Raw genomic sequence first — 12960 nt, 5'->3', positions numbered from 1 at the left:
TTTCCTAAAGAAAAAAAAAAAATAGTAGCGTTTGCCCATTCAAAACTGGCATTCCTGATGTTTAGGTTTTTTGGGTGGTTGCCTAGGCCTTGCTGTGAATTTGCTGAGGCATTCTGAATGATGCAATGCTCTTGGGTTGCAATGCTGTTGCTAGGGTGCTCTGAGTGGTTGCAAGGGCATTGCTATGCAATTGCAAAAATATTCTGAGTTGTTGCTATTCAGTTGCTAGGGTATTCTGAGTGGTTGCCAGAGTGTTGCTATGCATTTTAACGTTATTTTGAGTGGTCGACAGAGCTGCTGCGCAGTTGCTAGGCTGTTCTGAGTAGTTGCCAGGGTGTTGCTATGCATCATTAAGATATTCCGAGTTGAGGTATTCTAGCAACACCATGCTGTTGCTAGGGTGTTCTGAGTGGTTGCCAGGGTGTTGCTATGCATTAGTATTTTGAGTGGTCAATAGTGCTGCTGAACAGTTGATAGGGTGTTCTGAGTGGTTGCCAGGGTGTTGCTATGCATTACATTATTATAAGTGGTTGATAGTGCTGCTGCACAGTTTCTAGGCTGTTTTGAGTGGTCAATAGTGCTGCTGAACAGTTGATAGGGTGTTCTGAGTGGTTGCCAGGGTGTTGCTATGCATTACATTATTATAAGTGGTTGATAGTGCTGCTGCACAGTTTCTAGGCTGTTTTGAGTGGTTGCCAGGGTGTTGCTATGCATTAAGGTATTTTTGGTAGTAGATAGTGCTGCTGCACAGTTGCTAGTGTGTTTTGAGTGGTTTCCAGGGTGTTGCTATGCATTTACTAAGGTATTCTGAGGTGTTAGTGTTTCCATGCAGTTGCTATGATTTTCTGAATGGTTGCCATGCTAAGGTATTCTGCAGTTGCTAGGGTGAAGTGACTGTTCAGTCTCTGGTATTGTGGCCAACAGATATGGCTCTGGTCCCTCCTTCAATTCAAGTCTGAGGAATTGTTTTTGTACATTTTATTGTCCACCAAATGAAAATAATGAATGGCTAAACATGACAAGACAGCTGCTACCAGAATAGCAACTCTATTCCCTCCCTGAAACCAAACTGTATTGCAATCAGAATTTTGGCAACCGCTGAACACCAGCAGATGGTGCATTCCATCTCGTACAAACTCATTTCTGGTGTGTGAGGATAAACCCTCAAGTTTATATAGTGATGTATAATAGTGATCCTCTAGTCTGCTACCAGATTCCAGAGCAGAGAAATTAGTCAAATGCACCGAGCACAGCAGAGTCAAATCCAAAAGGCCAGTAATTAAACTATCAAATTCACAGATTTTTAACCCACTTTGTATTGCTACAATGTCGGTAGTATGTAAATGAACAGTGTTTACTCTTTCTCTGTGTTACCTGGACAGAGAAAAGTATGTTTATTCAGCAAAAGGGATGACAACAACCCTTTTTCTCTGTTTTCTCTAGTCAGGTATCTCCAATTTAAATTTTTTTTTTGCATTTTTACCACATAGACAGACAAGTTTTATTGAAAACCCATTTTGTGCTGGCTTGTATCAACCCATGTTTGGGTCAAATATGGACAAACCCAACCATTGGTTTAAATTAACCTAAATTCTAATGATAAAAATGTTTTTTTATTTTTATTATTTACATTCCCAAATGTCAGTGAAAACACAAAATAGGGACAAACCCAACCGTTGGTTTAAATTAACCTAGAATTTAGGTTAATTAAAACCAATGGTTGGGTTTGTCCATATTTGACCCAAACATGAGTTGAAACAACACAGGATTTTTAATGAGAGTGTGATAAAGTATGTGAATTACACCTTTTAAAACACATTTTAGTGTTTTTTTTTATTTTTATGGTGGTATCCTAAAGCAATTATCCACGAGAAGCAAATAAATTCGACAAATTAAGTTCGTTAGACTGTTTATGGTTGACAAGCAATGTAGGAACTTGGCACACTGAAAGGAACATTCCAGGTACAAGCTAAGCTGTAGCGTCAGCATTAAAGACATGCTGTTGTTACCACAGAAATCAAGTTTCAACAGACAATGCTTAAAGTCTATGGAAAACACTGCAATACACAGTTTTCGCAAAATTATGCTCGTTTTGTTTTTTATAGAAATGGTTGTATTTAAGAGCATAACAAATTCTGACACTAGAGATAACTGAGACTTCAGTTGATGTGAGGTTACACATTTTATTCCAACATATTTAGAGCCAGAAGAGTTCAGTTTACATTATGGTATCAACATCTCACACTGTTTTTCTTTTCCTCCAACACCTAAATAAAGTAACCTAATGTCCCGCAGCACTCTGTCCCGAGACGCAAACACATGAAAGGCGGCAAGGGAATTAGGGCAGCTTCAGACGGATTCTTCCTCGCGGTGATGACTGCCAACAGTCCATTAGTCCTGATGCTCTTAGAAAAGCGTGAACCACCTGAGAGGCTGTCAGACGGCCAAGGATGTCATCTTAGGCTTAACTGTCATCTCAGATCCTCTGGAAAGTTTAGATGTTGCCACAGACCTCCTGAATGGAGGTCAGGGTGAGAATACATGTTTGAGAAATCACCAATACAAACATATCCTGAGGTTTTATAGAGGCTTTATGCCTTTATGCTTTTTTTTTTACTTGTCCCTGGAGTCATATCTATTAAATACAGAGGAACTCTCAAAATACATAAAACGCATAGTACCGACTGACACTGCAACATAAATTGTGCCTAATTTGATTTGAGAGCTACAGTGATGGGCAAGATTGTCAGGATATATAAACACTTTTTCATGTAAAGATGATCTTCACTTCCTTATTTCCATATTGCCAGCAAGCAAATAATCCTTAGGCAGTGTGCCAAAGCATCTCGAATAAGCTCTCATTGTATTTCTCATTTATGGAAAGCATTTGCACTAAATGAATTCTCCACAAAACCTTCAGCCCTGCTTTGAATTCTTACAAAAAGGTCATTGTTTCACAAGGCCCATAGTCATCATGTACAGTCAGTGTCTGCCTACTAGCATACTGTACTGCATTGCACCATTGTTTGGTTAAGGGACATCACCACTTGTGGCTGAAAGGGCAAGACAGGGGCTGCATCCGAAATCGCATACTTCCCCACTATGTAGTAGGCGAAAAACAGTATGTGACAAAAGTAGTATGTCTGAATTCAAAGTACTCAAAAAAGAGACAAAAAGTACCCGGATGATCTACTTCTTCCGGCGAGATTCTGAAGTGTGTATTCGATTGACTCTTTACTGTCCCATGAGGCCACGGGAGAGGATTTGTGAATGGCAGTGAAGCGACGTATCTGACACTGGTAGGTCACATGATGACAACATGGCGAATGTATTACGTCCAGATACTAAACAGGACATACTTTAAAGCTGTCATGAAGTAATTACTTATTCAAAATGAGTACCTACTCAAGAGAGTGTGTGATTTCGGACACAGCCTGGAACTGTAGATGTGTTCAGAAAAACCTAGTGAGCTTCCTTATTAGCTTCTGCGTCTGGGCCAAAACACGTTGTGCTTGAACACACGTTCTAGTTGCCCGTTGGCTAGTTTGTTCTGTGCCTGCATGACAACTCGCCATACCAGCAGGTGGCAGTAGTTTGTGTTCACCATTCAAAAAGAGAATCCGAAACTAGGACTGCGGATAAATAAACTATAAACAAAGCAGCTTGACTTAATCAGCCAAGTCCTGCCTAAGAACACGTACAACAAGTAGGCAAAACAGAAACGATATACTTCAAATTTATTGCCATTTAATGATTTGCAAATAACATTTAATAGATAACGCTTTCATAAAAAGCATTAATGATTGGTTTGTCTGTCTTTATTTACATTACATTTACACCGCTTTGGCCAGTGAGTGGCGTTTTCAGGACTTTGAAACAGTGAATCATTTTGCGAAGCAGTTGGTTCAACTGAGGAGTTTGTAAAAGCCTTGTTTCTTACAGCTAATTTTGCATAATGCTTCCTCTCAGTTGGAAGGCTAGATGGAAACTTAGTACCATATTATATAAGAATATTAAATGTGAATAGAGCCAAATATAACAATCAACTACGAACAGTACATACCCTGTATCAAATGACACTGCACAATTATGGCAAAATAAAGCGTTTAAGTGGGTGTGCTGATTATTTTCTTGTTCTGAATTCAAGACAAGATCCATATTTCAAAGACATTAAAAGTAATTATGAAATTACATATAAAAAATTAATTGCATCCTCTATGCTTTTCCCCACTGATATTACCTTTCATGAAATGTGTAGTACAGCTGTATGTGACTATAAATGGTCTGCAAAGTTTCAAAGATCAAAGTGCAAATAAAGTAACTCAATGTCTCCCAAAAGAAAGAAGCGATTCTGAACTGCCTGAAATGAGTCATCAGTAATTCCAGTCTTTCGGTTTAAACCTATGTAGGTTTGTAACAAATTTGCATTCTGCCAGCCTATGGTCTTCATTGAGTGCTCACGAAGATAATCTACTTCGACTCTCAAACACTATAGTTGTTGCTGAGACTGGAAGAGTTTGGTTTTGTTTTGTCGACATGTCGAGAAGACGCTGTTTTTTGCGCTGCAATCGCAAATCCAATTTGCATGCACTTCCAAAGAATGAGGAGTCAGGCTCAAATTGATATGATAAAACGACGCCATCTGTGCTATTCGTATCACTGTGTATTAAGTGCTGAGGAAGAGCTGAAATATAGATATGTTAATGGCATTTTCGTTTACGACACTCGCTGTAACAAAGCAATCACAACAGACTGGACCATCTGACCAATCAGCGAAGAGTAGACCAATCACAACAGACTGGACCATCTGACAAATCACAACAGACTGGGTCATCTGACCAATCAGAGCAGAGTCGACCAATCACAACAGATTGGGTCATCTGACCAATCAGAGCAGAGTAGACCGATCACAACAGACTGGACCATCTGACCAATCAGAGCAGAGTCGACCGATCACAACAGACTGGACCATCTGACCAATCAGAGCAGAGTAGACCGATCACAACAGATTGGGTCATCTGACCAATCAGAGCAGAGTAGACCAATCACAACAGACTGGGTCATCTGACCAATCAGAGCAGAGTAGACCGATCACAACAGATTGGGTCATCTGACCAATCAGAGCAGAGCAGACCAATCACAACAGACTGGACCATCTGACCAATCAGAGCAGAGTCGGCTCTCAGAAAGGAGAAAGGAGACAATCATTTGCCAAACCATTTCAGACACTGTGAGAAAAGAGCTGATGCTGCAATATATATTAGGAGAAAACTGAAAAAATAGCTTTTTTTATCTTTGATGCATGCAAACCTATTGTAGGAGACTCCAAAACAAAATTAGGAACCTGTAAAATAGCCAAATAAATATCATGGAAAAAAAAAAAAAAGATAATTGAGGACATCAAACATTTACATCCAATACAACCGTGGACAGTCTTATGACACCACATCAGTATCAGCAAACCTCATACCTATAGCAAATAAATCATGACAATGTTTGCATAGATCACTGAAAGAAGAAGTTAATGGTAACAAGCTGAAATTCCAAACCAGCAAAGTCAGAGAAAGTCTGTCCAATCAGCAGGCAGAATCACAGATTCCTCAGTAGACTGCTGTTAGGAGACTGACTGGCCTCGAGACAGAAACAAAGTGTTGAGGAATGTTCTTGTGCGCTCGCCCTGTTTCAGATGCTTGTGGTCTGAAAATTCAACACTGACGTCTTCAGTTTTAAATAAACCCTTCAGTTCAGCCAGTCATTCACACTTTAGACATTGTTATGCGTCCAGAAATCCCTCAAAAATAACAGCAATAAGCTTTGAGTTGAAGGACAATTGTTCGCTGACTACATCCGCTGTTGAGTCCTTGTTGGCGGCACCTCAGAGCAGATTGGTACAGCTTTCCTCTTTGAGGTTTTCCCTCTGAATACACATTGCCATGTAAGGAAGGTAAAACACTCTGAAAAAAGGAAACTTGAGGAGCTGGGAGCTGGAATTGTGGGAGAAAGGGCCAGAACAAGAACTGGGCAGAAAGCAATTAATCAGCCCCTGAGGCACGTGGGATTTAGGTCACTTTGGATACAAAGTAATTGTCAATTTTGGATAACTTGTTACTTTGCATTTCCTTTAACTGGCCCAGATGCTTAAAAAAAGCTAAAAAACATCTGATTATGAGATGTGTTTATGCAAACATAGCAGATATACAGTGTATACAGTCATAAAGATTCACACGCTTATGATTAATCTACACAACTCTGTTCAATTCACATTAGGAACCAATTCCTTGCTCACTAAACCCAAAGTAGATCTACAAGGCTCGGTGCAAAGAATGGTGAAATCTGAGCCCTTCTTTCCAGATGCTAACTTCAGATGTCTTCAGGGAGAGAGGGAGGTCGTAAAGTGCCAAAGAAGGAACTATGCCACATCAGCATGTCTAAAGGTCATGGAGCCAAAGGTCATGAGGGGCCTCAGGGGTTGCTGAGTTTAAAGTCAACGTGAAACGACATTCTCAACCTTCCAAGGCAAATGTCTTGAAAAATGTCCAAAAGAAACAAATGTAGCACAGACTTTTGACTATCAACAAAGTCTGGTACAATTTGCAGTTTATTCTGATTTAGACAGGAAGACACCGTCTGGCCGACATTAAACACAGTTTAGCATGAGTTCATCTTAAATGGATGATATATGATATAAAATATGGCGCCCTTTGTGAAAAAGTAGTGCATTATTTATAGAAATGTAGAGGCAGGGCAAGTCCTGTTGGAGTCGACCCATCTTCCAGCGCTCTTCTAAAGTCACACATCTATCAGAGAACTGCCTCATGGGTAACAAACAGCACAAGAGTTGATTTATTCTCTAGAAACCAATCAACACATCAGTCTCAATCTCGTCCCAGGAGATCCGCGTTCCTGCAGACTTCGGTTTCACCTCTAACCAAGCACACCTGAGCCAGCTAATCAAGGCCTCAATCCCGATGTGCATAATATGAAGGATGTTAAAGGTTAGTTCATCCCATGACAAAGGTGCTCATCCCTATCAAAGAACATACTTCACATCAAGTATGCAAACCGGGTCTCAGTCAAGCTCTTAGGGTTCATTCAGAAAATTATGGCCTGGTGTGTTTGATCAGAGATGAAAATAAAACTCGGCAGGAGGAACCAGGTTATGTAAATATGCTTTACAGCCTCAATAAAGGAGTAATACATTATCCAAGCTTCTGCATGGAAGACATCCACTGATAAACGCACCAAATGCAATGAGGGCTGTTGAAGTATCCACACTATTTGTTGTGTTTTCTGTTCAATAATTCACTGTGACTGCATCACCATTACCTGCATTTATTTCCCCAATACTGGTTTACTATAGCCACATTCACACAGAAACAGAATATGATTGTCAGTTCTGTATTTATATGGTTACGTTCACACGCAGTTCAGTCATTGCTAACACTATTTCAATGGCCCACTTTAGACATACTACTAACTCAAGTAACTTTGCAACTACATGCCAACAAGCTGTCATTAGAGTATTAGTAGGCTGTCTGCTTAATATCAGCTAACACTTTATTTTGATACAGACATTACTTTGATGAACAGACATTCTCGTAAGCTTGGCGAACAGTTTTAGAGAATTTGATGTTTCCCCATTCAAAAAGAAAGGAGCTGCACTTGCATGACCGAGAGGCGTTTCAAAGATGGGCGCCGAGTGAAATGACTTGTCTTAAAGGGACTTTGTTAATATCTGCGAACACTTTATTTTGATGCTCCGCAACAGACATTCTACTGACTTTAAGTAACTTTACAACTACGTCAACTTAATTCTACCAACCCGAACTCTAAAATTCTACTACAGTCTACTGATACTCTAATGAGAGTTAGTTGACATGTAGTTTCTTACAGTTAGCAGAATGTCTAATGTGGACCATCAAAATAAAGTGTAAGCCAGTTTTTTTTTTTACGCGAGTTACAACCACATTCTATAACTGGAACCTGTAAACAACTGGAATAATCAAGGAACAAGACTTTTCAGTTTCATGGTCGTCGCCATCTTGATATTACTTTGGTCATTTTTGCTATTGCTTCTGGTAAGAGAATATATGCTTGACTCCAGTAAGTATTCGAAACGCTACTGTTAGCTGCTGTGTGAACGGGACATTGAGACTCACACCAAATGCGATTGTCAATTCCAAAAACTAATCCTATTTGGCATCTCCATTTCACATAAACCCAAATGAACAGTAATTGTTTGCTTGTAAACAAACATCATGTCGTTTTTGGCGGCTGGTTCTTGGTTCTCTCCAGAATGATCTGCAATGCAGACCAGATTGAATGTAGTTACTAGTTCGTCTAAAGTCTGGCTACGGCACACTAGACAAAATTTGGCTTGGCTCTCCCTTTAATGGTATCACTCTCATGGTTTTTTAGCCAGACTGTAGAGGAGGCAGAAAAAGCAGTGTTGCATAACGCTGTGTAATGGATCCCAGAGGGTCTCCTGCTGTACTGAATGGACAGGATTGGATCAGTGGGTGTGACAACACTTCTAATGTTTCTCATGTGTGGAACTTCACAGCACTACTGGCATGCTAAGACTGCCTTTATTAAGCAACATTATATGAATATTTACATATGTGAAGCACTTCTGTTTTATTTGTTATGAATCTTGTCTTTTGCACCCAGAATGTTCCAAATAAAAAGAGCAAAAAAGTACCTTGAGCAGAACAAGAGAGAAAAAAAAGTATGTTCTTGGTTTCAACAAATGCTGTTTTTGTAGTGAAGAGTAATTTGAGTCTGAGCAACGGTATTTGGTTATAGCACAATGACGTATGTCAAAAGATCATTGGTGATCATGACCCCTTTAATACATGTGTTACGGTCTTTGAAGTACATTATTTCAAAAGAAGTTTGTAATCATTCACCAAAATGAAATCATATCTGATAGAAAAAAGTGGGCTTAAAGGGAAAGTTCACCCTAAAATGAGAATTAGGTCATCATTTACTCACCCTGGTGTTGTTGTAATGCCGTATGGCATTTTTTTTAAATGGAACACGAAAGGAGAGTACAAAAATAAATGTCCTGCTCACGCTCGTCCATTTTATGGCAGTGAATAGCAACCAGCATCAAGCTTTTTTTTTTTTTTTTTAAAGACGCAAAAGTATCACAGAATGATCCCATGTACACTACCACTCAAAAGTTTTGGATCGATAAGATTTTTAATGTTTTTAAAAGTAGTCTCTTCTGCTCACCAAGGCTGCATTTATTTGATAAAAAAAAAGAAAAAGAAAAAAAGTAATATTGTTAAAATAACTTTTCTATTTTAATATATTTTAAAATGTAATTTATTCCTGTGATTGCAAAGCTGAATTTTCAGCATCATTACTCCAGTCTTCAGTGTCACATGATCCTTCAGAAATCAGTCTAATATGATGATTTGATGCTCGAATTCCCAACATTCATTATTATTATTATTATTATCAATGTTGAAAACAGTTATTTGACGAATTCTTCAAATTAAATTCTTTGATGAATATAAAAAGTTCAAAAGAACAGCATTTATTTGAAATAGAATATTTTGTAACATTATGTCTTTACTGTAACTTTTGATCAATTTAATTCATCCTTGATGAATAAAAGTATTGATTTATTTTTCATTTCAATTTAAATTCTTCCTGACCCCAAACTTTTGAACGGTAGTGTTTAATGTTACAGAAGCTTTTGAACTTACTATTCATCAAAGAATCCTGAAATTAAAAATGTAAATAACTGTTTTCAAAATTGATAATAATTTTTCTTGAGCATCAAATCATCATATTAGACTGATTTCTGAAGGATCATGTGACACTGATGATGCTGAAAATTCAGCTTTGATCACAGGAATAAATTACACTTTACTATATATTCACATAGAAAACAACTTAAATTGTAATAATATTTCACATTATTATTATTATTATTATTTTATCAAATAAATGCAGCCTTGGTGAGCAGAAGAGACTTCTTTTAAAACATTAAAAATCTTACTGATCCAAAACTTTTGACTGCTAGTGTATATTCCAAGTTTTCTGGGAGTATGGAAAAGAATTGTTATGTATTATTTAACAAAAATCCTGACCTTGGCCATTGGTTTTCTGTGCACAGCGCACGTTCATGAGACTCTATGAGCGCTGCAGTTCAATAAATGATGACTTGATTTTTTTTCAGGGTGAACTGTTCCTTTAACTGATAAATAATGGATAGTAGAGCATCTACACTCATCTTGAAACAAGTCCATCATATCACACATCTTACCTGGACAGGTGTTTCTTGCACAGAGATAACCTCAGGTTCAACCGCAGGCTGTTCCTCTACAACACCAACTTCCTCAATTACAGGGGCGACTGCAGCGGGCTCTTCCTTTTTCGGCTCAACAGCAGCCTTCTCCTCAGCCTTAATCTCTGCCTGTTTGAGCAAAGAGACTGAAGCTCAGAAAACAGCAAACACACTGTTACCAGTGTGGTAACACACGAGTACCCAACTAACTTAAAGAGATAGTTCACCCAAAAATGAAAATTAGCATATACTCACCCTCAAGTCATCCTAGGTGTATATGACATTCTTCTTTCAGACGAATACAATCGGAGTTATTTTAAAAAATGTCTTGGTTCTTCCAAGCTTTATAATGGCAGTGAATGGCTGTTTCTGTTTTGAAGTCCATAAAAGTGCATCTCTCCATCATAAGTGCATCTATCCATGATAAAAGTGCATCTATCCATCATAAAAGTGCTCCACACAGCTCTGGGGGGTTAATAAAGGCCTTCTGAAGCGAAGCGATGAGTTTGTGTAAGAAAAATATCCATATTTAAAACTTTTACTTACTTAAAAAGTAAAATTCTATTTTCCGGCCAAACGGCCGTACGCAGTCTACTTACGCCTAAAGAGCAACTTGTGACGTTAGAAGTAGCGTAGTGTTATGGCGTAGTGTAAATATCAGCTGAATGTCGCATGACTCGCAGAAGTCACTTAAGTCAAATCTGTATGTTCGTTTGGCTGGAAGCTAGTTATTTTACTTTACTTTATAATATGGATATTTTTCTTACACAAACGCATCGCTTCGCTTCAGAAGGCCTTTATTAACCTCCCAAAGCCCTGTGGAGCACTTTTATGATGGAGAGATGCACTTTTATGATGGAGAGATGCACTTTTATGATGGAGAGATGCACTTTAATGATGGATAGATGCACTTTTATCATGGATAGGTGCACTTTTATGATGGAGAGATGCACTTTTACCATAGATAGGTGCACTTTTATGGATTTCAAAACAGAAATAACCATTCACTGCCATTATAAAGCTATAGTAAGAGCCACATTTATATATATATAAATATATATATATATAACTCTGATTATATTCGACTGAAAGAGGAATCATATACGACTAGGATGACTTGGTGAGTAAATCATGGGGTAATTTTCATTTTTGGGTGAACTATCCCTTTAATATTAATAAATGTAAAATGGGTTAGAAATGACATGACTAGAGAATCAAAAAATGGTTCTTATGCAGAACAAATTCCATATTTAATAAACATAAAAGAAGAAGAAGAAGAAGAAGAAGAAGAAGAAGAAGAAGAAGAAGAAGAAGAAGAAGAAGAAGAAGAAGAAGAAGAAGAAGAAGAAGAAGAAGAAGAAGAAGAAGAAGAAGAAGAAGAAGAAGAAGAAGAAGAAGAAGAAGAAGATGCATGCGCAATGCATGACCAATCAGGCCAAGGTAATTGTGGGTGATATTAAATACAGACAGGAGGTCAAAATTCAATCTATTGATGAAATACATTTTCGGAGCATGGAGGATATACTTTATTGCATGCATGTAAAGTTTTTTTTTATTTTTTTAATAAAGCCAATTGCCAGAATTTGGGCTTTAATCGGAAAATGATCTCCATGTAAACATGGTTATTGTATAAAACTAAGAATGTATTAGTAGTCCATCAAAGTCGGAAACGTCAACATTACAAAACAGGTACAAAATGTTATGAGTTTTGTCCGACTGGAGCTCTGAAGGTGATTATAGTATGTGTCACACACACCTGTGCTCAAGACTCCTTGAGCTCTCAACAGCAGTATGTTACACAATATACACTTTTAAATATAGTGGATATACATTTGAAGCCATATATAGAAGCCACGTCCAAAGCTCTGGTTACAGCTGTGGTGGCACATTCTAAGTCGAGACCAAGCGTATGCTCACATGAAACCCTCCTGAACTTTACAATGTTGTCCACTAGTGTGATGTTTAAAAGAGGCGGATCTCTAGATACATTCTGTACTGTCGGCCAGGACCGTGACCTACATAGACACTGAGGGGGACCTCAGTCCCAATAAATAAAAATGCCCAAACAAAGAGATGTGCATTAGGTGAGCTTTTATGTTTTTAATTAATTTATGAAGCCACTGCAAAATGTTATCCTTACATATTATAATGCCATCATATTCGCACCATAGAACGCACCATAACAGCAATATCAAAATGACTGAGATGGCCAATCAAATCAAAGAAGGCGGGGCTTAACATTCACAGATGACGTGTGCAAATTTTGGATGGGTGGATGGATGGACGAATAGGTGAATGGATGGATGGATGGACAGATGGATGGATGGATGGATGGGTGGGTGGGTGAATGGATGGGTGAATGAATGGGTGGGTGGGTGTTTGGATGAGTGAATAGATGAATGGGTGGATGAGTGAATAGATGGATGGGTGGATGAGTGAATAGATGGATGTATGGATGGGTGAATAGATGGGTGAATAGATGGATGGATGGGTGGATGATGGACCGATGGATGAGTGTAAATGGGTGGATGGGTGAATGGGTAAATGGATGGATGGGCGAATGGCTGGATGGATGGGTGAATGAGTGGATGGATGGATGGGTGAATGAGTGGGTGGATGGATGGGTGAATGGATGGGTGGGTGGGTGAATGGATGGATAA

General features: G+C 38.5%; 1 protein-coding gene across 5 annotated transcripts in view; it reads right to left on the bottom strand.

The window, feature by feature from the left end:
• Positions 1–12960, bottom strand: part of LOC311087558 (uncharacterized protein) — a 40377-nt gene that overhangs the window by 24389 nt on the left and 3028 nt on the right. For all 5 annotated transcript variants that reach the window (XM_084120883.1, XM_084120882.1, XM_084120885.1 and 2 more), the window contains exon 2: positions 10280–10429. In XM_084120883.1, coding sequence (XP_083977009.1) covers positions 10280–10429 — 150 coding nt within the window. The remainder of the gene's footprint in view (positions 1–10279; positions 10430–12960) is intronic.

Source organism: Abramis brama, assembly GCF_963993115.1.
Source record: "Abramis brama genome assembly, chromosome: 1".
NCBI classification, from domain to species: domain Eukaryota; kingdom Metazoa; phylum Chordata; class Actinopteri; order Cypriniformes; family Leuciscidae; genus Abramis; species Abramis brama.
This window is presented reverse-complemented; position numbering and strand designations above follow the sequence as displayed.